This window comes from Anomaloglossus baeobatrachus, chromosome 1 (genome assembly GCF_048569485.1).
Source record: "Anomaloglossus baeobatrachus isolate aAnoBae1 chromosome 1, aAnoBae1.hap1, whole genome shotgun sequence".
NCBI lineage: Eukaryota > Metazoa > Chordata > Amphibia > Anura > Aromobatidae > Anomaloglossus > Anomaloglossus baeobatrachus.
In genome coordinates, this window is record NC_134353.1 from 279,089,074 (window position 1) to 279,114,426 (window position 25,353).

Below are 25,353 nucleotides of genomic sequence, written 5' to 3' on the forward strand. Positions count from 1 at the left end.
TCAACATAAAAGTGACATTAATATTTTCTAGATCCCCCTTTTGCAAAAATAACAGCCTCTAGTCGCTTCCTGTAGTTTTTAATGAGTTCCTGGATCCTGGATGAAGGTATATTTGACCATTCCTGTTTACAAAACAATTCCAGTTCAGTTAAGTTTGATGGTCGCCGAGCATGGACAGCACGCTTCAAATCATCCCACAGATGTTCAATGATATTCAGGTCTGGGGACTGGGATGGCCATTCCAGAACATTGTAATTGTTCCTCTGCATGAATGCCTGAGTAGATTTGGAGCGGTGTTTTGGATCATTGTCTTGCTGATATATCCATCCCGTGCGTAACTTCAACTTCGTCACTGATTATTGCACATTATTGTCAAGAATCTGCTGATATTGAATCCATGTGACCCTCAACTTTAACAAGATTCCCGGTGCCAGCATTGGTCACACAGCCCCAAAGTATGATGGAATCTCCACCAAATTTTACTGTGGGTAGCAAGTGCTTTTCTTGGAATGCCGTGATTTTTTGCCTCCATGCATAACACCTTTTTGTATGACCATACAACTTAATCTTTGTTTCATCAGTCCACAGGACCTTCTTCCAAAATGTAACTGGCTTGACAAAATGTGCTTTTGCATACCTCAGGCGACTCTGTTTGTGGCGTGCTTGCAGAAACAGATTCTTTCGCATCACTCTGCCATACAGCTTCTCCTTGTGCAAAGTGCGCTGTACTGTTGACCGATGCACATTGACACCATCTGCAGCAAGATGATGCTGCAGGTCTTTGGAGGTGGTCTGTGGATTGTCCTTGACTGTTCTCACCATTCTTCTCTGCCTTTCTGATATTTTTCTTGGCCTGCCACTTCTGGGCTTAACAAGAACTGTACCTGTGTTCTTCCATTTCCTTACTATGTTCCTCACAGTGGAAACTGACAGTTTAAATCTCTGAGACAACTTTTTGTATCCTTCCCCTGAACAACTATGTTGAATAATCTTTGTTTTCAGATCATTTGAGAGTTGTTTTGAGGAGCCCATGATGCCACTCTTCATAGGAGATTCAAATAGGAGAACAACTTGCAAGTGGCCACCTTAAATACCTTTTCTCATGATTGGATACACCTGCCTATGAAGTTCAAAGCTCAATGAGGTTACAAAACCAATTTAGTGCTTTAGTAAGTCAGTAAAAAGTAGTTTGGAGTCTTCAAATCAATAAATTGATAAGGGTGCCCATGCTTTTGCACCGGTCAAAATTTTGTTTAAATGCCGATTGCACATTTTCTGTTAGTACAATAAACCTCATTTCAATCCAGAAATATTACTGAGTCCATCAGTTATTAGATATATGAAACTGAAATAGCTGTTGCAAAAACCCAAATTGTTATAAATAAAAAAGGTTAACATTAATAGGGGTGCCCAAACTTTTTCATATGACTATATATTATATATATATATATATATATATATATATATATATATATATATATATATATATATATATATATATATATATATATATATATATATATATATATATATATATATATGATCCAACCCCATCCATGTGTACAGTAATGCCTTTATACTATATTATTTATTGCCCTACTTTTACAGATGTGATGTTCATCATGCTTCAGTTTGATCCTGGCACTAGAGGCAAAGTCTCCCATATCTTGAGGACCTGCAGTGATGTAATGAAGAGGCAGGGCACTGTGCCGTTCTGGCCCACCCCTCTTCATTACATTACTGCAGGTCCTTGTTCAGCTATGGGAGACTTCGTTTCTAGTGCAGAGGCAGGAGCAAAATAAAAGCTATGTGAGCACTGAGCACAGAGACTGCGGCTGTGCTGTGAAGGTATGCCGTGCTCTGGCCCGGACACTGCAGTGATCTGCACATCCTCCGGGCCAGACATAACTGCAGCGGCACCCTGCTCCTACCTCCTAAACAGCGGACACACAGTCTCCCCAGCCGCTGCAGGAAGCCGGCGACTGGAGCTCCCACGTGTGTCCGCTGTTTACATTAACCCCTTCACGACCGCGGGCAGTAAAATTACGTCCTATTTTAACGTGACCAGGGACGTAATTTTACGGCCTAAAGTTCATTTGATTGCCGTGGCCATAGCAACGGCTTTCAAATGATGTCCCCTGCTGTTTCTTACAGCAGGGGACCTTTGCTTCACCCCAGGGGGGGTGGCATCGCCACCCCCCCATCGACGATCGATGTGATTGGCTGTTCAAATCTGAACCGCCAACCACATCTTTCGCACTGATTTCGGTAAAAATAATGCCGGAATTAGTGCGATACTATGAGATCCGGCTATGATGTGCTGTAGCAGGTACAGCAGATCATAGGTGGATTTCAAACATGCCGTCCCCAGCCCCTGCAGCACTGATTGGAGCGATCGTGCTATGACGCGCAATCGCTCCAATCAGTGTGCAGTGGGGCGGTCTGATCTGCCGGTGGCCACCCTCCACAAGCCTGTGCTGGTCTGGGGACCCTCCCCCAACATGTCTGCAGCGTGCAGCACTGGCTGGTACTTGTGGTACCACGCCACCGCTGCAGCTGCCGCTGCTGTCACGGAGCAGGAGCGGTGAATATTGTGCTCACCTTGCAGCCCCTGCGCGCTCTTGTGATTGCTCCTGCGCGCTTCCGTAATGGCCCCTGCTCGTGCCCCCCTGCGATCTGCCCCCCCCGACATCCCGATCTGCCCCCCGCCATCTCTATTCTGCAGCTCCTCCGGTATCGCTCTCCTTGCAGCCCCTGCGCGCTCTTGTGATTGCTCCTGCGCGCTCCCGTAATGGCCCCTGCCCGTGCCCCCCTGACATCCCGATCTGCCCCCTGACATCCCGATCTGCCCCCCGACATCCCGATCTGCCCCCCGACATCCCGATCTGCCCCCCGACATCCCGATCTGCCCCCCGACATCCCGATCTGCCCCCCGACATCCCGATCTGCCCCCCGACATCCCGATCTGCCCCCCGACATCCCGATCTGCCCCCCGACATCCCGATCTGCCCCCCGACATCCCGATCTGCCCCCCGACATCCCGATCTGCTGGCCTCCCCCGTGATCTCTATTCTGCAGCTCCTCCGGTATCTCCCTCCTCCTATGCTCTCCCCCTCCCCCTCCCCCTCTGCTCTCCCCCTACCCCTCACCCTCTGCTCTCCCACCCCCCTCTGCTGTCCCCCCCCCCTCTGCTGTCCCCCCGACGTCCTCTTACCTGTCTTCACCGGCCGATCACATCTGCCTCCATCGCTGGGTCCTTCTTCCTGGGTCTTCTGCTGAGCTGTCCAACTTCCTGCCTGCTGGCTGCTGCTGTAAAGCTGTTCCTCCTGCTAAACCTCTGGGTACTGTGAGTATAACTTTTTTTTTTTCTTTTTTTTTATATCCCCTGTCCATTTTTACACCTCGTGCGTCCGTGCGTCCCGCCGAGCGCTGATCAGGGATGCAGATAACGTATCTGTATCCGTGGTCAGTTTTTCGGCGGGACTTTTTTTTCCCGTATCCCCGACGCTTTTTGTATCGCATCAGTTCGTGCGTCCCGCCGAGCGCTAATCAGGGATGCACATAACGGATCGGCATCCCTGCTCAATTTTTGGCGTGACAAAAAGCATCGGGGATACGGAAAAAAAAGTCACGCCAAAAATTGAGCAGGGCTGCCGATCCGTTATGTGCATCCCTGATCAGCGCTCGGCGGGACGCACGGACTGATGCGATACAAAAAGCGTCGGGGATACAGAAAAAAATGTATCGCATCTGTCCGTGCGGCCCGCTGAGCGCGGATCTGCATCCCTGCTCAATTTTTGGCGTGACTTTTTTTTTTTCCGTATCCCCAGCGCTTTTTGTATCTCATCCGACCGTGCCTCCTGCAGCGGCCGATCAGTGCACTGCGTCTGTGCGTTTGAAAAGTCAAATGGCGTTCCTTGTCTTCTGAGCCCCGCCATGTGCCCAAACAATTGATTTCCACCACATATGAGGTATCTGCGTACTCGGGAAAAATTGCACAATACATTTTATGGTGCATTTTTTCCTGATACCGTTGTAAAAAGAAAAAAAAAAAAAAAGCTACCTTGTTGCTGCAAAAATTTAAAAAAAAATAAATAATTTTCACGGTTCAACGTTATCAACTTTCAGTGGAGCCCCTGGGGGTACAAGGGGCTCACTAAACATCTAGATAAATTCCTTGAGGGGTCTAGTTCCAAAATGGGGTAATTTGTGGGGCAGCTCCACTGTTTAGGCACCATAGGGGGGGTCTAAAAACGTGACATGACGTCCGCTAATGATTCCAACCAATTTTGCTGTCAAATGGTGCCCTTCTCTTCTGAGCCATGCACCCAACAATTACTTTCCACCACATGTGAGGTATCTGCGTACTCAGGAGAAAATGCACAATACGTTTTATGGTGCATTTTTTCCTGATACCCTTGTGAAAAAAAAGCTACCTGGTTCAAGTAACAGTTCTGTGGTAAAACAAAAGAAAATTGTATTTATGGCTCAACATTATCGACTTCTGTGGAGCCCCTTGGGGCTCACCAAACATCTAGATAAATTCCTTGAGGGGTCTAGTTTCCAAAATGGGGTCACTTGTGGGGGAGCTCCACTGTTTAGGCACCTCAGGGGGTCTCCAAACGTGACATGGTATCCGCTAATGATTCAAACAAATTTTGCTGTCAAATGGTGCTCCTTCTCTTCTGAGCCCCGCCATGCGCCCAAACAATTACTTTCCACCATATATGAGGTATCGTCGTACTCAGGAAAAAATGCACCATAAATTTCATGGTGTATTTTTTCCTGATACCCTTGTGGGAAAAAAAGCTACTTAGTTGAAGCAACAGTTTTGTGGTAAAAAAAAAAAATATATATTTTCACAGCTCAACTTTATAAACTTTTGTGAAGCCCCCAGGTGTTCAAAGTGCTCACCAAACATCTAGAAAAATTATTTGAGGGCTCTAGTTTCCAAAATGGGGTCACTTGTGGGGGAGCTCCATTGTTTAGGCACTTCAGGGGGTCTTCAAACCCGACATGGCGTCCGCTAATGAGTGCAGCTAATTTTGCGTTCAAAAATTCAAATGGCGCTCATTGCCTTTCGACCTCTGCCGTGCACCCAAACAATTGATTTTTACCCCATATGGGGTATCAGCGTACTCAGGAGAAAATGCACAATAAATTGTAGGGTGCACTTTCTCTTTTCTCCCTTGTAAAAATGAAAATTTTATGGCTAAAGTAACATTTTTGTGTTAAAATAAAATTTTCATTTTTTCCTTCCACATTGCTTTGGTTCCTGTGAAGCACCTAAAGGGTTAATAAACTTCTTGGATGTGGTTTTGAGCAGTGTGAGGGGTGCAGTTTTTAGAATGGGGTCACTTTTGGGTATTTTCTGTCACCTCGGCCTCTCAAAGTCACTTCAAATGTGATGTGGTCCCTAAAAAAATTATTTTGTAAATTTTGTTGGAAAAATTAGAAATTGCTGATGAACTTTGACCCCTTCTAACTTCCTAACGAAAAAATTTTTTTTCGAAAATTGCGCTGATGTAAAGTAGACAAGTGGGAAATGTTATTTCGTAACTATTTTGTGTGACATATCTCTCAGATTTATGGGCATAAATTTTCAAAGTTTGAAAATTGCGAAATTTTCAAAATTTTCGCACAATTTCCTAAATTTTCACAAATAAACGCAAAAAATATCGGCCTAAATTTACCACTGACATGAAGTACAATATGTCACGAAAAAACAATCTAAGAATCGCCAGGATCCGTTGAAGCGTTCCAGAGTTATAACCTGTCAAAGTGACACTGGTCAGAATTGCAAAAAATGGCCCGGTCATTAGGGTGTTTTAGTGGCCAGGGGTGAAGGGGTTAAACAGGTATTGATTTGCTGCTCCTCACACCCGCTTCTAGTCACTGACTGAAGAGAGCAGAGAGGTGGGCGGGGAGCAGCTAATGAATATTCACTTACTTTAAGCAGCGGGCACACGTGGTTTCTCCATCCGCCGGCTTCCTGCAGCAGCGACCCTCCCTGCCTCCTGTGATCCCACTGCATAGCGCTGACTCCCCACAGCTCCCTACTCCGCAGCTTCAGACCATAAGACACACCCCACACTTTCCTCCCAAATTTGGAGGAAAAAAAGTGCGTCTTATGGTCCGAAAAATACGGTAAGTCCACCTTCAGTGGTGGACACCCATGCTCACTAGCTGCCCTACACTGGCCCTGCTCAAGGTACAGAGTGATCAGACAATGGAAATGGAGACTATGCAGCAGCTGTAACAATTTTTGTAGGATTTCTGAGACTATATTGTGAGGTCTGATTTCTCTTCAAGTTTGGCGAGGAAGACAAAAGATGAAGGGTTAACAGAAGACTGCAATGCTTACCTTGGTAAGGGTACGTTCCAATGATCCAGATGACACTGAGTTCTAGACACAGTGTCATCCCTCTTGTGGAGATGCGAGTGTTCTCCCCAGGAGAATGCAGTCCATGCCCATGGTCAAGATTCTGAGAGTAGTGGATTTTCGCTGTGTTTTCCCCACTGACAACACAGACATCTCTGCAAGCATAAATTGACAGGCTGTGCGCCGCATGTCAGTTTACGTGGCGGAATGCAGCAGTGGGCATCAGATTTCTATAAATCCCATCCACTGTGTTTCTACTGTACAACCCAGCGTTTTGGAAGCAGGAAAAACACGCCGAGTCCAAAATGCTGTGGACACTGATCATGTGGACATACACTTATTCTGCCGATTCCTGGACATATGGGACAAGCTCGGGCCACCCACAGTAAGTGGGGAGAACAGAAATACAGAGGAGAATAAAGCCAAAAGGAGTAAAATTAGGGTATGCGCGCTCAAGAGTGCTTTGACTTGTTGGGTTAAAAAAAAAAAAAAAAAAATACACCACACCTGAAAAATGACAAAAAAATTAGACTATTACTTTTTATCATCTAATTTGCTATTTAAATGTTCACTGTTTTAGGCTTCTGCCACACTCACGTGAAATTCACGCACGTGCCGAGAGACACGTATTTTCCCTGCGTGTTGCGTGCAGGTAAGTACGTGTCTCTGGTACGTGCGTGACACGTGTGTTCTACGTGTGCTATCCGCGATAGCACACGTAGAACCGGTAATTATCATACTCACCTGGTCCTTCCTGATGTCCGCGCTGCTGTCCGGGGTGCTGATCCTCGGTCTCCAGCCCTCCCGTCTCCCCGCTGCTGCTGCTGCCAGGCAGTGAAGTGAATATTCTATGAGAATAATGAGCGGCGGTCGGCAGCAAGAGGCAGCAGCGGCAGAGACAGGAGGGCTAGAGAAGGTGAGTTAATGTTTTTTTTTTCACTGACATGTGTGTTTTCTCCGGCGCGTGTCACACGGGACCGCATCCACACTACACCCGTGTGGTACGGGCCGTGTGACACCCGTGCTGCGGGAGAAATCACTGACATGTCAGCGCTTTGAAAAACGCACACACGTACAAACGCACACGGACACACGTTCCGTGTGGTTTTACGTGTGTGTGCCTGCTACAATAGGGTAGCATTGGTTAACGTGTCTCCGTGCCGCCGGTACGTGTAAAAAATGACAAACACGTGCCGGCAGCACGGATGTGTGTCGCAGGCCTTAAGCAGTTTTTTTCATTGCACTTTAGGTTTTGCCTGGTAGAAAAAAAACAAGAAAGTACATGTGATGTCAGCTCCTGATAGAAGCCGCTCCAAACTAGGCACTCTCCAATTAGAAGGTTGCAAAAATCACTTCAGAGAATGAGAGACTCCTACAAATACAAAAAAGGAGTCTATCCTGAAGAAGTCTCCAATAGAAAACTAATCTTTGACTGCTTAAAAAAATAAATAAATAAATAAATAAATCTACATGTGCAGTTGTCCTTAAATTAGTGAGTGGTGTGATTTTTGCATTGGCATTGTTAAAATAGTGGTGTGCGCGACTTCAGAGATTGTTGATTCTTCCCTCCCTTCCTGATTGTGTGCTGCTTTTAAGTAGGTTCATTTTGAGAAATGGTATTAAGGCCACGTCTCACTAAGCAACATCGTTAGCAACATCGCTGCTGAGGCACGACTTTTGTGACGCAACAGCGATGTTGCTAGTGATGTTGCTGTGTGTGACATCCAGCAGCAACCTGGCCCCTGCTGTGAGGTCGCTGGTTGTTGCTGAATGTCCTGGACCTTTTTTTAGTTGTTGCTCTCCCACTGTGAAGCACACATCGCTGTGTGTGACAGCGAGAGAGCAACAACTGAATGTGCAGTGAGCAGGGAGCCGGCTTCTGCGGACGCTGGTAACCAATGTAAATATTGGGTAACCAAGAAGCCCTTTCCTTGGTTACCCGATATTTACCTTCGTTACCAGCGTCCGCCGCTCTCACGCTGTCAGTGCCGGCTCCCTGCTCCCTGCACACATAGCCAGACTACACATCGGGTAATTAACCCGATGTGTACTCTGGCTAGGAGTGCAGGGAGCCAGCGCTAAGCGGTGTGCGCTGGTAACCAAGGTAAATATCGGGTTGGTTACCCGATATTTACCTTAGTTACCAAGCGCAGCATCGCTTCCACGCGTCGCTACTGGCTGGGGGCTGGTCACTGGTTGCTGGTGAGATCTGCCTGTTTCACAGCATACCAGCAACCCGTGTAGCGATGCTCCAGCGATCCCTGCCAGGTCAGGTTGCTGGTGGGATCGCTGGAGCGTCGCTTAGTGTGACGGTACCATTAGGCTGTGGTCACACAGGGATTATTGCAATCCCCTCACATGACACTCAGCTCACGCTGGCAGTACAGCAGAGCCGAGTGTCATGCGAGTGTCCCTGCGACTGAGGTCCGACCGTGAGAGCAAACCTCAGATGCGGGGGCGGGCAGGTGCTGCGGAGGGGAGGGAGGGATTTATCTCCCTCTCTCCTCCGCTACCGGCTATTTCCATTCTCGCACTGCACTCGCGGTACACCGGTGTACCGCGAGTGCAGTGCAATTTTTCTCTTGCCCCATACACTTGAATGGGTGCGAGAGAAAAGCGGGCTTTACACACAGCGACATCGCTAGCGATGTCGCTGGTGAAAGCACCAGCCCCCGTCGGTTGTGCGTCACGGGCAAATCGCTGCCCGTGGCGCACAACATCGCTAGGACCCGTCACACTTTACTTACCTGCCTAGAGATGTCGCTGTTGCCGGCAAACCTCCTTCTTTCTAAGGGGGCGGTTCGTTCAGCGTCACAGCGGGGTCACTAAGCGGCCGCCCAATAGAAGCGGAGGGGCGGAGATGAGCGGGCCAAACATCCCGCCCACCTCCTTCCTTCCTCATTGCGGGCGGCCGCAGGTACGGTGATGTTCATCGTTCCTGCAGTGTCACACATAGCAATGTGTGCTGCTATAGAAACGACCAACAACCTGCGTCCTGCAACAGCAACGATAATCGGGAATGGAACGACGTGTCAAAGATCAGGTAAGTAATTTTGATCGTTAACGGTCGTTCCTGTGTTTCACACGCAACGACGTTGCTAACGAGGCCAAATGTGTATCACGAATTCCGTAACCCCAACGACATCTTGTTAGCGATGTTGTTTGCGTGTAAAGCCTGCTAAAGAGTCTCGCATTACAATCGCAGCATGCTGCGATTGTTTTCTCGGTCCGATTAGTAGGGCTGAGAAAATAATTGCTCATATGTGCTGACACACAGGCTAATATTGGTCAAAGTGGAATGCGATTTCATGCCGTGTGACTTAGGCCTTAAAAGCAGACTCGTGATTTATATTGCTTAGAAATCAGCATTTTGTCTGCTCCAGATAATTATAAATCACTGGTGGGCATAGTGAGAAAAAGGATTCTGGGTAAGAACAATATATGGGCCCTTTGCAGCCCAAGAGCTCATCAAATGCACAATTCCACCTGGCTTAGAGGTACTAATGGGCCCCCTGTGTGGGTGTATCAAGATGTCCACCCATGAACTAAAATACTAATCTCACAAGGAGATGCAAAACATCAGATTTACAGTAAATATATAGTCGTATAGACATGGCATCTACCATATATGAATGTCAAATTGTTACCTCTTCAGCTCTTGGACAGAGTGGGATATCATGAAATGGGGAGATGAATTTACCATCTTCATTCTCTGTGAAGTATAGAGAAAACAGAAAATTAGGCTTAAGATAAAATTATTTGGAAACATTTTAAAAGTCCTATACGTGCCATCAACATAAATGAAAAGTAATATTTGCCAGGCTACTCTCCACGGGTGGGTACTAGTTGAGCACAAGTCTGTTCCACCCTTTTTTCAAAACTAGTTGACAATTTTGAGGTGTGGTAACGGTTAAGTTCAAGGACATGATACTTGTTTCCAAACGAAGCAAGAATTTTCATCATTCCAACAGCGATATCTTGCTGCAGCTCACTATCAAACTGGTGAAAAACATGAACGAATAAGAGTAAGATGGAAAACCAGAATGATCCTTTTAAACACACACAAAAAAAAAACAACACAAAACTAACAGGCTAAATTGATCTCATTGTACCTGTAGTGTAAAGATGAAAACGGTTGCTTCTGTAAATGCATCCACAACTATACTGCAAGTTCTTTAAAACTACTCATGAGCCGTGTGAAGTAAAGTAACAAATAGTGCTATTGCCTGAAGATGAGGGTATCCATCCCAGTCCTAAAATCTCATCAATGAGTTGCCCACTGATTGAGGATACACAGGTATTTCCAACCTTTCCTTTATGCTCAGGTTTCAGGAAGTGGATATTATGGTTTCAGGCAGTGATTATTTATAGGTGCCCCCCCCTTCCGACAGCCAGGACTGTGGAGTCAGAGCTCATTTTGGTGGAGTCGGAGTCGGTATAAAATGCACCGACTCCTAAAATATATAATAAATTGGGGACAGTAGTGCAATGCAAAGTGTGATTAAAATTTTTTCATAGGAATTTGGGAAACTGAAATGTCCTATAAATGTCTGTTCTATTCCGGATCTAAGGCTACATTCACACACAGCGTTTTTGCTGCGTTTTTTTGAGGATACGTTTTTCAGCTGCAAAAGCAGGTCAGCTTTTTAAGAAAACACATCACCTGAAAGGTTTTTGAGCTCATTAATAATGCTTTCAATAGCAAAAGCAGATTAGAAAAACACCACACAAACTGACATGCTCATTCTTTGTGAGGATCCTCACAAAACGCTGTGTCTCAATGTCCTATCTGGAAACCCATTTCCTTTGTTGGGATGCCAGAGTCACTGCATTTCACGGAATTATTTTGCCATCAATGTTCGATATGTTTGTGACAAGAAAGAAATTGTTAGTAAGACACTGGCAGTAAAAGATAGTAAATCTCATCACACCAGCCGGTTTCTCCAGGCCTTAGTGGAAAAAGTTCTGCAAGATTAGAAACGCAAAAAAGAACAGGTTCTTGCCATTGTAACGGACAATGCTTCAAACATGATAAGTACAATTACACTAATGAATGAGAGTAATGAACAACAGCTAGAAGAAAATTTAGGATTTAGTATGTGAGATGGAGCCACAGTGCTGTTCATGTAACTAAGGAACAAACAGATATTACAACAGAAGAACAGCAAAATGATACTTTAGGATTAGATGATCTTGTTGAAGCTGCTTCAAAACACTTTCATATTCATCACATGCGCTGTGTTGTGCACACGCTGCAGCTGGCAATAAGAGATAATGTAATGTAAGAGGGACCCCGGTTTCACACATCCGTCTTTTCGCCGGTTTGGCGGATGCGGCACACTCCAGTACAGTGTATACAGTACAGTGGCAGCGCGACAAACGACGGTCACATGCTTTCATGTGAGCAAGGATGGTTGACCTTAGGGAGATCAACATCCACCACTGCGGAGACACCATCACGTGTTTCTCAACGCAGTGATTCTAGAGCAATGCCCCCTGGGAAATATTCAAAGCAAGAAGGCCTGCGGAGACACCATCACATGTTTCTCAACGCTGGCAGGAAACTAGCCAGGTCTTTCACCGGGAAGGAACAACCACGGGAAGGGCAGTCTCCAGTCAAGGAGACCACCTATGCCAAACATGGTATCCATCCACAGACAGCCATTTCGGGGTATTTGCCCCTCATCAGTGTGGAGTAGGAATCTGGCTAGTGGGACATTGCCTAGTAAAAGACTATGTGAGCAAGGATGGTCCTGCCAGCGTTGAGAAACATGTGATGGTGTCTCCGCAGGCCTTCTTGCTTTGAATATTTCCCAGGGGGCATTGCTCTAGAATCACTGCGTTGAGAAACACGTGATGGTGTCTCCGCAGTGGTGGATGTTGATCTCCCTAAGGTCAACCATCCTTGCTCACATAGTCTTTTACTAGGCAATGTCCCACTAGCCAGATTCCTACTCCACACTGATGAGGGGCAAATACCCCGAAACGGCTGTCTGTGGATGGATACCATGTTTGGCATAGGTGGTCTCCTTGACTGGAGACTGCCCTTCCCGTGGTTGTTCCTTCCCGGTGAAAGACCTGGCTAGTTTCCTGCCAGCGTTGAGAAACATGTGATGGTGTCTCCGCAGGCCTTCTTGCTTTACATGCTTTCATGTGACCGAAGCATGTGACCCAGAAGTTGTGGCGCTGCCACTGTACTGTATCGTACTGTACTGGCGTGCGCCACATCCGCCAAACTGGCGAAAAGCCGGATGTGTGAAACCGGGCGGACATGCTGGAAATCTAATTGGAAAAGTGAGGAAGTTGGTTATTGCTGCCAGAACCCCTAAAATTGATTCCATCTTGAAGAGACGTGCTGGGAAATGGGCAATTGTTGATCAAGCCACTCGGTGAGGCAGCACTTATTTAATGACTGATTGCTTGAACTAAAATCGTTTCTTATAGATAAGGTGAACCCTTAAGTAACCTTAAATGAAGGTCAATGGACACAGGTGGGTGAATTAAAGGAATTGCTTAATCACCCATTTACCGTGACTAAAAAATTACAAGCTGAGAATTTAACTCCTGGCATTTTCATAAGGGAGTGGAAGAACTTGCTATTTTGCCTGTCCCAAAGAGGAGGTTTAACACTAGAACTACTGAGGTAGTCATTTTGACTACTTTGCACCATGTATTTCTATATAGGTGTCACGAGTCCAGTGGTTCTAGTGTTAATCGCAGATGGCATTTCTGCTTCAATGAAACGGAGAGAGACACAGCAATTGGAAAATAAAATTCTTCTGGCAGCTGTTTATGTGAACTCAAGTCATCATATACTGCTTGATGATCAACAGCTTACTAAAGGAAAAGAAGCTTTGAGTGAGGTAGCAGTTAGGATGAGCAGCTACAGGACTGCCAGGCGCAAGAGGACTTGGGGCCTGACAGTGCTACTGCTGCCATATCTTCATCCTTATCAGATAAGTTTAACTTTGACAAGTATTTGGATGACATCGAGCAGCAAAGTGTTGCCGCAAGGAAAAAGATTTCACTCTGTCTCCTATAACAGCAGATTGACCAGATTTCAGTAACATTTTTCACTTGCTCTCAAAGAAATAGAAAAATGAAGGAGGATGTGATGGAAGCAATTATATTTCTTAGAACAAATTCATAGACTGCACAAATTTTATTTAGTATGTTTTTGTTGAAAACTGTTTTTTGCCACTAACATAGTGTATTACATAGTGTTATATATAACACTATGTAATACATTATGTAAGTGGCAAAAAAAGTTTTCAATAAAAACATACTAAATAATAAGATTTAGTATATTGCTTATAGTTAAGTGAAAAATATATTGTAGTACAATGTTCATTAGACATTTAATCATTTTTATGATACAATAATCAAGATATTTAGATAGAATATAAAATATATTTATTGGAATACAACTTTAGAACTCAAAAAACTGTAATATTGTAAATATGTAATACAATAAGTAATATATACCGTATTTTTCGCTTTATAAGATGCACCTGATTATAAGACGCACCCCCAAATTTGGTGAAGGAAAAGATAATTTTTTTTAAATGTTAAATGGGGTCCATCTTATAATGCCAGTGTCCGTCTAGCAAATCATATAGGGTATATGTCCCTCATAGCCCCCCATCCTAAAATTAGCCCCCCTCAATCTGGATATGGCCCCCTTATATTGAATATAGCCCCCTTGTGCTGGGACACGTCCCCCTGTGCTGCCCATGGCCCCTATAGGTGGCACACCCCCCCTGTGTTAGATATGGCTCCATGTGTGCTGCCCATGGCCACTATAGATGGCACATCTCTCCTGTGTTAGATATGCCCCCCCCCATGCTGCTGCCCATAATAAAATAAAACACTTTTCTTACCTTCTCAGCGCTGTAATCCCTGTGTCTCCCTCCGTGGGGTTGAGCTCCTCCTCCACTTCCTGGTTCTTGCTGCCGGTCATGTGATCGGCAGAGCAGAGTGATATCTCTGCATGCCTGATCACAGACAGCAGCAGCAGAGACACCGGGAGATCAGCGCTGGAGGTAAGTTAAGCTTTTTTTATTTTACTATGGGCAGCAGCATGGGGGCGATATCTAACACGGGGGGGGGTGTCATGTGCGATCAAAGGAGGGCGCAGGCAGATATAATATGCACCCCTGCCCCATCCAATCAGCGTTATGCGGTTTCAGCACCACGGTAATGGACAGCGGCTGTGCATATTATATGAGCGGGAGCAGGAGATCAAAGGCTCCCTCCCACAGCTTCACCAGCTCCCAGCACCACTCCAGAGCTGCCCCCATCTCCCCTGGACCCTGCAATATATATATTATATATATTATATATACACACACACACACATTATATATATATATATATATATATTATATATACACACACACACACACACACACACACACATATACACACACCCCCGTATATTTGGTTTATAAGACGCACCCCCTACTTTCCCCCAAAATTTGGGGGAACAAAAGTGCGTCTTATAAAATACGGTAATTACATATTGTATTACATATTTACAATTTATTACCAGTTTTTTGAGTTCTAAAGTTGTATTCCAATAAATATATTTTATATTCTATCTAAATATCTTGATTATTGTATCATAAAAATGATTAAATGTCTTATGTTCACATTGTACTACAATAAATTTTTCACTTAACTATAAGCAATATATGTGGGAGTCGAAGTCATGGAGTCTGAGTCGGAGCAAGGGAAATTGAGGAGTTGGAGTCTGAGTCGAAGGTTTGGCTTACCGACTCCACAGCCCTGCCGACACCTATAAATACGAAGCCAAACCACTCCTATAATGCTGACCATGGGATTCACTAGTGTTGACATATTCAGTTAGTAACTACAATTTTGTGCAAATTTGCATCTTTTTAGGAACAGTATATTCCAAAAATGTTCCAACATGCAGGTCTTTAAAAAGTAAATGCCGCCTTTATATTTTAAATCTTTTACAGCCTTCCTGAATAGATAGCGTACTAATTCATATGGATGTGGGGTGTCAAGTTCTCTGTGAGTGACAGTGCACTTAAAGGAGTTGACTGGTGTAAATTGACAAGACTGCAATCACTCTATGAGTCGCTATGTGACTGCAGATTTATGAATACTCCCAGTTCACACACTGGACGCTGCGAGGATCCGACGATTTCTCAGTCTGGGAATGACGGTCATGTGACTGCAAATGTGAGATATGCATGTTCCTGGGCAGAACCCAACTAGTTGATGCGGCCGTCTAGTAGGCGCGGCCTTACTCAGTACATTTATATAGACCAAGGCGTGTCCACTAGTTAGGTTCTGGCCAGGAACATGCATATCTGTCACGCTAGGTACGGGGAACTACCAAGGAAACGGCGAAAAGGAAGACATACCCTGTGTCTAGGAAAGGGGGAGATGGTGACTCCTGACCAAACTTACCATTGGTCCCTGGGGTCCCTCATTACCCTAGATAGGTTTCACACCTATGCGCTGAGCCAGATACCTGAGCCTTTGTATCCCTAGTGCTGGGCCATAAATAGGAAATGGGTGGGATGAGCTCTTCGTCAACCCCAATAAACACTAGAGAAGACACCAGTACGACACACAGGGGGAAAATGCATCAATTACTTAACTCAGGTAGTTCAGAAATGATACCACACATGTGTGCAAGCCACCTGTTGCAACCAGGGCTTGAATGAACTGAATAATATCACCAGCACAAGTCCAGGGAAAATAGGAGTATTTGAGCACAAGGGGAATAGTGATAATCAGCAGCGGATGTGCTGGGTCCTAAATGGGAAGAGATGAAAACCCAAACAGGAAAGCTGCATAGTACAATTGTTGAGGAGAGCCATAAAATGAAATACTTAATTAACCTCTGGACATAGAGCATTGTGGGAAATATGTCGATTTGCCTTACATAATTCAGGTTTCAGATCATATACATGACACAGATATAAAGGTGGCTGTCATTGCCTGTTTCTCCACACCTTGCCTGGAATGCAAGGAATGTCCAGGTGTAAGAAGATACCATATAAGAGAAGATCAACCCAAAGATCAGATGACATTACAGACCAGACCATCCAGCATGGATCCACCAGATGACGTCCCTCCCATCACCTTCGCCATGGATCCATCCAATGATGTCATAGACCCGCCTACAATGACGCCTACCAATCAGCTCATGGACTAATACATTGTTCGACCCACTGACCAATGAACACATCCGGACATGCCCCTTTGCAAGGTTATATCAGAGCAAGCTCAGTTGGCTGACTTCTGTCGAGGAAAGATGAATATCCGACTGTGTCTGATCTCATTTTTCAAGCATGCACTCGACCCACACCAATTAGACCAGGCAGTAGGCAACTAGTGATCTCTGGTTAAGAGTTCACCTTAACATTACACAATGGATACTAACAGCAGGAACAATAGAAAGTCAGAGAAAATTTTGGGCAGCCAAACACTGACATTCTATTGTCAGAAACCACATGACTGTCTGTCACCCGTGACAATATGGCACAATTGCGGCCACATGACCGGTGTTCCCAGCTCAGAAACTGGCGAATCCGCCCAGTGCATAGTGTATGCATTGGGAGGATTCATAACTTTGCAGTCACACAGAGTGGCTGCAGACTTATCATTTTAGAGCGGACAACCCCTTTAACACACCATTGTCTACAAACCACCATCTGCTTTTTAGCTTAATCGAACTGTGACCTGATGTCTTAGTGACCTAAGGGGTGTGACCTCAAGAAAAGAGCAACAGATAGGATATATATAGTTTTCCGTAAGTGACTCAAATTGCTGACTAGTGTGATAGAATAAAGCTGCATTGATAATGTTTCAGATTTTTATTTCCTAGAAATAGTGAAGTCCATGTTGATTTTGGCAGTTTCCTCTGTTGGTTGGAGAATGCTGAGAACGTATTCAGGTCTAGACTACAGCATTTATTCTTGTTTGTAACATGATGTTCATCCCGGTCAAATGACCTCATCCAGTGTCAAAGAAAGTGCTGCCTACTGTATTAATCTGAGACAAAGCCAAAATTTAACAAATCCAAGTCACATTACTGCAGCTTTCTAAATGAGGAGTCTGTGATCCACTGCCATTGATAAGGCCAGCGCTCCAAGCCTACAATAAGTCATGGAGTTAAACGGTTTTTTGATTTATAACAGAAGTCTTCAAGTATTACAAAATGGTAGAAAAACCCCTACTACTGCCGCTGCCCCCACCATGGGGAGATCATGTTATGTGGGAAGTATTTGGCCACCTTTGGCAGAAGACATTTTATGTAGGGTCAGGGCCGTATTTACCATTAGGCACCCGTGGTCCGGTGCCTAGGGCGGCAGGTTGTGGGGGGCGGCACCTTCTGGCAGCAAAAAAAAAAAAATTTTTTTTTTTTTACAGATCCTCTCCGCCTCCTAGACAGTCTATTAAATCCGCTGTGTTTTCAGAGGGGGGAGGGGGGAAGAGGCGCATTTCCATTTATTTGTGTCCGCGTCAATTAAGACGCGAATGCAAACAAACTGCAGCCGCCGAGCACAGGGAGCTGATTGACCCCGGAACTGCCGGCGCCTGCACTTCCGGGGTCACATGCGCGCGCCAATCAGCTCCTTCCTCTGTTCTGCGTCCACTGCTGTGTGGACATCACGTGCAGAGCTCACAGCAGGACGCCGCGATGGAAGCCGGTGTCAGAAGAGGATACTCACGTGAGCCAGGAAGATGGCGGCGGGCACTGGATCAGGTAAGTGCTCGCAGAGCTGAAGATTCATAAGGAGCGTGGGGGTGTCTCTAATGCAGACCGGAGATCTGCGCATGCGGGGGGGGGGGGGAGGCAGAGGCTTATACTGGGGGGAGGCTGGAGGGAAGCAGAGGCTGATACTGGGGGGAAGCTGGAGGGAGGCAGAGGCTTATACTGAGGGGAGGCTGGAGGGAGGCAGAGGCTGATACTGGGGGGAGGCTGGAGGAAGGGGGGGGCTGGAGGGAGGCAGAGGCTGATACTGGGGGGGAGGCTGGAGGGAGGCAGAGGCTGATACTGGGGGGGAGGCTGGAGGGAGGCAGAGGCTGATACTGGGGGGAGGCTGGAGGGAGGCAGAGGCTGATACTGGGGGGAGGCTGGAGGGAGGAAGAGGCTGATACTGGGGGAGGCTGGAGGGAGGAAGAGGCTGATACTGGGGGGGAGGCTGGAGGAAGGCTGAGACTGGGGGGAGGCTGGAGGGAGGCTGAGACTGGTGGGAGGCTGTAGGGAGGCTGAGACTGGAGGGAGGCTGAGACTGGGCGGAGGCTAGAGGGAGGCTGAGACTGGGGGGAGGCTGAGGCTGGGGGGGAGGCTGGAGGGAGGCTGAGACTGGGGGGAGGCTGGAGGGAGGCTGAGACTGAGGGGAGGATGGAGGGAGGCTGAGACTGAGACTGGGGGGAGGCTGGAGGGAGGCTGAGACTTGGGGGAGGCTGAGGCTGAGACTGGGGGGAGGCTGGAGGGAGGCTGAGGCTGAGACTGGGGGGGAGGCTGAGACTGGGGGGGAGGCTGAGACTGGGGGGGAGGCTGAGACTGGGGGGGAGGCTGAGACTGGGGGGGAGGCTGAGACTGGGGGGGAGGCTGAGACTGGGGGGGGAGGCTGAGACTGGGGGGGGAGGCTGAGACTGGGGGGGGAGGCTGAGACTGGGGGGGAGGCTGAGACTGGGGGGGAGGCTGAGACTGGGGGGGGAGGCTGAGACTGGGGGGGGAGGCTGAGACTGGGGGGGGAGGCTGAGACTGGGGGGGGAGGCTGAGACTGGGGGGGGAGGCTGAGACTGGGGGGGGAGGCTGAGACTGGGGGGGGAGGCTGAGACTGGGGGGGGAGGCTGAGACGGGGGGGGGAGGCTGAGACTGGGGGGGGAGGCTGAGACTGGGGGGGGGAGGCTGAGACTGGGGGGGGGAGGCTGAGACTGGGGGGGGAGGCTGAGACTGGGGGGGGGAGGCTGAGACTGGGGGGGGGAGGCTGAGACTGGGGGGGGAGGCTGAGACTGGGGGGGGAGGCTGAGACTGGGGGGGAGGCTGGAGGGAGGCTGAGACTGGGGGGAGGCTGGAGGGAGACTGAGGCGGAGACTGGGGGGAGGCTGGAGGGAGGCTGAGGCAGAGACTGGGGCAGGCTGAGGCTGGGGGGAGGCAGAGGCTGAGACTGGGGGAGAGGCTGATGCTGAGGGATGATAGAGGCTGATGCTTGGGGAGGCTGGGGAGAGAAGGTGAAGCTGAGGGAAGAGAGAGGCTGATGCTGAGGGAAGAGAGGCTGATGCTGAGGGATGAGAGAGGCTGATGCTGAGGGAAGAGAGCCTGATGCTGGGGGAAGAGAGAGCCTGATGCTGGGGGAGAGAGCCTGATGCTGGGGGAGTGAGGGGCTAATGCTAGAGACAGAGTACAAGGGTTGAGGCATAGTGCAATGACAAAATCGATTGGGTGGGGGGAGTGTAAGGAATCAGAATAAGAGGGGGGCAGCATTGGGAGCTCATTATGGAGAAGGGGCAGCATGTGTGGGATCAGTATGGAGTGGAGCAATGTAGGGGAGTCAATATCAAGAGTGGAGTAGTGTGTGTGTGTGGGGGGGTGTCTCAGCATAAACCTTAGTGTGGTGGTCTTAGCATGAGTGGGGCAACATGGAGGTGTCATTATGGAAAAGAGGAAGGCAGCAGCATTAGGAGCTCATGGAGAGGGGCAGCATGCATGGGACATTGTGAGAAGGGGGGCAGCATGCATGGGACATTGTGAGGAGGGGGCAGCATGCATGGGACATTGTGAGGAGGGGGCAGCATGCATGGGACATTGTGAGGAGGGGGCAGCATGCATGGGACATTGTGAGGAGGGGGCAGCATGCATGGGACACTGTGAGGAGGGGGCAGCATGCATGGGACACTGTGAGGAGGGGGAAGCATGCATGGGACACTGAGGAGGGGGAAGCATGCATGGGACACTGTGAGGAGGGGGCAGCATGCATGAGACACTGTGAGGAGGCGGCAGCATGCATGGGACATTGTGAGGAGGGGGCAGCATGCATGGGACATTGTGAGGAGGGGGCAGCATGCATGGGACATTGTGAGGAGGGGGCAGCATGCATGGGACATTGTGAGGAGGGGGCAGCATGCATGGGACATTGTGAGGAGGGGGCAGCATGCATGGGACATTGTGAGGAGGGGGCAGCATGCATGGGACATTGTGAGGAGGGGCATCATGCATGGGACATTGTGAGGAGGGGGCAGCATGCATGGGACATTGTGAGGAGAGGGCAGCATGCATGGGACATTGTGAGGAGGGGGCAGCATGCATGGGACACTGAGGAGGGGGCAGCATGCATGGGACATTGTGAGGAGGGGGCAGCATGCATGGGACATTGTGAGGAGGGGACAGCATGCATGGGACATTGTGAGGAGGGGGCAGCATGCATGGGACATTGTGAGGAGGGGGCAGCATGCATGGGACACTGTGAAGAGGGGCCAGCATGCATGGGACACTGTGAAGAGGGGGCAGCATGCATGCGACACTGAGGAGGGGACAGCATGCATGGGACACTGTGAGGAGGGGGCAGCATGCATGGGACATTGTGAGGAGGGGGCAGCATGCATGGGACATTGTGAGGAGGGGACAGCATGCATGGGACACTGTGAGGAGGGGCATCATGCATGGGACATTGTGAGGAGGGGGCAGCATGCATGGGACATTGTGAGGAGAGGGCAGCATGCATGGGACATTGTGAGGAGGGGGCAGCATGCATGGGACACTGAGGAGGGGGCAGCATGCATGGGACATTGTGAGGAGGGGGCAGCATGCATGGGACATTGTGGGGAAGGGGCAGCATGCATGGGACATTGTGAGGAGGGGGCAGCATGCATGGGACATTGTGAGAAGGGGGCAGCATGCATGGGACACTGTGAGGAGAGGGCAGTATGCATGGGACATTGTGAGGAAGGGGCAGCATGCATGGGACATTGTGAGGAAGGGGCAGCATGCATGGGACATTGTGAGGAGGGAGCAGCATGCATGGGACATTGTGAGAAGGGGGTCAGCATGCATGGGACATTGGGACATTGTGAGGAGGGGGGGCAGCATGCATGGGACACTGTGAGGAGGGGGCAGCATGCATGGGACATTGTGAGGAGGGGGCAGCAGGCATGGGACATTGTGAGGAGGGGGCAGTATGCATGGGACATTGTCCTCACATCATGCTGCTCCCTCCTCACAATGTGCAGATCATATTTCATAATCGAGGAAGGTGTGGTGGGTATAATTTATAAGGGAGGGCAGTGTGTAGTTTATTAGGGGCAGTGTGACAGTCACAGTATATAAGTGGGGACGGTGTGGTGGGAATATTTTATACTCATGCTATGTTTTGATGTGTCTGTGGTGATCCCCATGGGGGGGGGGGGGTTAGTGCCCTTCGTTTCTCATTGATTATTTTTAAAGTGTTTTACAGAGTAGATCTGCCTTAAACAGATGTCGTGTGCGAAAACTAAGTTTTACGTTGTCACTAAGGGGAGCGACCACTTAAAGTGCCTAGGGCAGCACGAAGGCAAAATACAGCCCTGTGTAGGGTAATTCATAACATCATGGTGACATAAGCGATACAGTAAGAACAGCAAATTTGTAAAGACTTGTTTCACAAGTCCATATGCCCTATTAGACTGAACACCAAGCTGTTATCTACACAAGACCACCCTCTTGATAAGAGGAGAACAGTACAATTATTTTTACCATTCATTTACCATACCCATAGAACACAAACCTTATTAATTGCAAACCCCATATAAAACAGACGTAGGCTGGGGCTACAATTTGCCGTATATCACAGCATAATACACGTCAATGGCATTACATTGCGACACATAAGTGCCACGATACGCGAGTTGTAAAAAGTTGGAACCAGATGGATTAGATTTTTTGCCTCTTGCTTATGGTACTTTACGATGCAACCCCATTGACTTGCACTCTGCTGCAATGGTATACAGTGATCTATGGCCAAAGTCACCGAATCGCCTCAGATGAGAAACACTTGATTGTTGGCTGGTCAATCCTCAAAAGAAACAAGAGTTGTGATTGAGAATAAGCAAACCGTTCAGGGTCTGTAAGATTGGATGTCAATGAACAATTTGCATCAGTCCAACCAACTTGTTATATCGTTAATTGACAGTCATTATGGGCTGAAATCTATGTAAGTCAGGGGAGGTCCGCTGATTAAGATACCCTACATTAGCTAGAGCAGGAGGACAGCAGCCTAAATGGATATACACACGTGGTCAAAATTGTTGGTACCCCTCGTTTAATGAAAGAAAAACCCACAATGGCAGAAAGGGGAGGCGCCCGCACCGGACAACGGAGACGCCCATTAGGCCCTCATCCACCGCAGAGCGACCGTTAGGTAAGTATTATAAAGTGTTTTTTTATGTTCTCACAGCGGCCTGGGCTCTTATATACAGCATGTTAGAATGCTGTATATAAGAGCCCGGTGGTGGTGGCCGCAGCTTATACACCAAAAAAGTGGTGGCAGGTTCCCTTTAAGTTAAGGAAGGAAGGGTGCCATCATTTCTATCCAGGCCTATTTCATGAGTTATATTTTTTTTAAATTTCTGTGGAAGCAAGGTTGCACAGAAATTTGTCACATTCAAGTTATTTCTGTGACCATTGTGGGTTTTTCTTTCACTAAACGAGAGGTACCAACAATTTTGAACACGTGTAGGTGCACTCTGTTCCACTCCGGACATGTTTCACCCCTGCAGAGATGCAGCATGTGTTACTTAAGTACCATTATTGAATGAAGCAAATAAAAGGGAGAGGAACACTAGTAGATAAAGTCTGTAGTAGAAATATGAATAGTGCCTTCCATTCTAGAAAGTTGTGGTCTAAGGACATGGCTATCCCACATACATGTATGATATATCAGAGGGTCACCTTAAAAGAATTTCAATAAATTTACATGTGAGTCATTACCAAAGACAAGTCTAGCAATCCGTTTACATGGCCAGGCCGTTCCTCCATTACTGATATGCAAATGAGGCTAAAGTGCTTTGGATGGCATGAAAGCCCATTCCAAGCACTTCTTTGTCACTCCAGCTCTATTCTCCTTCCAGTGCTGCCTTCTGCTTGACAGCTCCTGTGCTGTATGGCTTTAAGCAAAGGAGATGTCTGTCAAGCAAGAGGACCGCTGTGTGAACAAAATAGAGATGGAGTGACGAGAGGCTTGGGAAGTGCTTCTATGCAACCAAATCACTTCAGCCTCATTTACATAATGACTTAAACGCTGATTTTTCAGTGATGGAGGAGTGAACTGGCCATGTAAGGCCGGGGCCACACGGGGACTAATGTGATCCTCGCATGACACTCGGCTCACGCTGGCAGCACAGCGGGAGCCGAGTGTCATGCGAGTGTCACGGCGACTGAGGTCCGATCATGCGATCGGACCTCAGCTGCGGGGGGCGGGCCAGCACTGAGGAGGGGAGGGCTGGCGCTGCAGAGGGGAGGGATTTATCTCCCTCTCTGCTCAGTTGCCGGCTATTGCCATTCTCGCACTGCACTCGCGGAATACCGGCGTTTGCGAGTGCAGTGCGATCTTTCTCTCGCCCCATAGACGTAAATGGGTGCGAGAGAAAGAGACTCGCATTACACCCGCAGCATGCCGATTGTTTTCTCGGTCCAATTGGGGCTGAGAAAATAATCGCTCTTGGGTGCTGACACAGGCTAAAATTGGTCCGAGTGGAAAGCGATGTTTTATCGCATTCCACTCAGTTCGATTTTCATGCCGTGTGTCTTAGGCCTAAAGGTATTGCTGGACTGGTCTTTGAAAGAGCTACATGTTCATGAAAAAAGTTTAGGGGTGAAGTCCTGCTGACAGATTCCCGAATAGGATTTGTCTTTTTGTAAGACATTGGGGTCCGCTGGGCGGAGGACCAGTCATGTCGGATGGCTCATGTGAATGCTCCGAGCACGTTCTGGTCAGCGATGTCTTCTCCCAACCTCCGAGACTGACAAAAGGAGCAGGCGGCAATTTCTTCTCCCAACCTCCAGCAGGTCATCACATGGATTATGGACTGTGCCCAGAATGAGCAGTTTTTGACACTTTTGTACTTTAATATTGCACATTTAATTTACCAAGTGACTCTCTAAGACAAAACATGGTTGCCAGCGACCTTCAAGAGCGGTGACCTCCTGTACAGGCAGGTTATGGCTCCCACATAGGGACAATGGCACAGGAGTGGTCATGGAAGGTGTCATTGCAACGAGGGAGTGACAGAGGCTGCTCATTCATTAAGGTTTCCCTATAGCAGCCTTATTGACAAGGTCACCAGAACGCAGACAGCCGGACAAGCCACAGAGACTGCGGACAGCAGAGGTGACTGGCACCAGACTGACACACGGCAGAACGGACGGTTTATTTGTAGCCGCAGCCAAGTCCATGTGATGAAACAACAGGGGGGTTCGTGCGATCACTGCCAGGAGCGTGCGCGGCTTACACACGAGAACACCCCTCTCCACAGCCTGCTCCTACTTACTGAAGTACAGCCGGTACTCCGCAGTGTGTGGCCGCCCCCGCTCCTCAGTGCTGTAACGCTGCATGCTGAGCCAGCGGCGACATACAGGTCTTCCGAGACTACTAGAGACCGCGGCCCGATGGAGCCCGAGCCACCCTCCGCGCCACAGCACGCTCATGTTATATCCCTCCTCCGCCAGAGAAGCTCGGCCCCTGTGAGGAGGCAAGGGCGAGCCGACACTGCCATCTACACGCCTGACAGGGGCAGGGCACGGACACCTCCTATCCAGAACATGGCCGCTGGGAAAACAAAGCGTCTCATAGAAAATGGCTGACCAGGCGCTGACAGCTGTAATGAGCGGTGCTCACGGATCTCTTGCCGGCCTGATAGCTGTGCACGTGCCGAGAATTAATGCGCCCAGCACGGCGCCGGGCTCATATACATCAATGTACACTCTGCTCGGGGTATATAGATAC

The 25,353-nt window shown here is 48.2% G+C and overlaps 1 protein-coding gene across 1 annotated transcript in view; it reads right to left on the minus strand.

Annotated features, from left to right (window-relative positions):
- Positions 1-25,099, minus strand: part of PPA2 (inorganic pyrophosphatase 2) — a 62,138-nt gene extending 37,039 nt beyond the window's left edge. The window contains exons 1-2 of the mRNA XM_075336777.1: positions 24,899-25,099; positions 10,030-10,094 (exon numbers count right to left, since the gene is read on the minus strand). Of these exons, the coding sequence (XP_075192892.1) occupies positions 10,030-10,094; positions 24,899-25,055 (222 nt within the window). The 5' untranslated portion in view covers positions 25,056-25,099. The remainder of the gene's footprint in view (positions 1-10,029; positions 10,095-24,898) is intronic.
- Between the last annotated feature and the right edge of the window lie 254 nt (positions 25,100-25,353).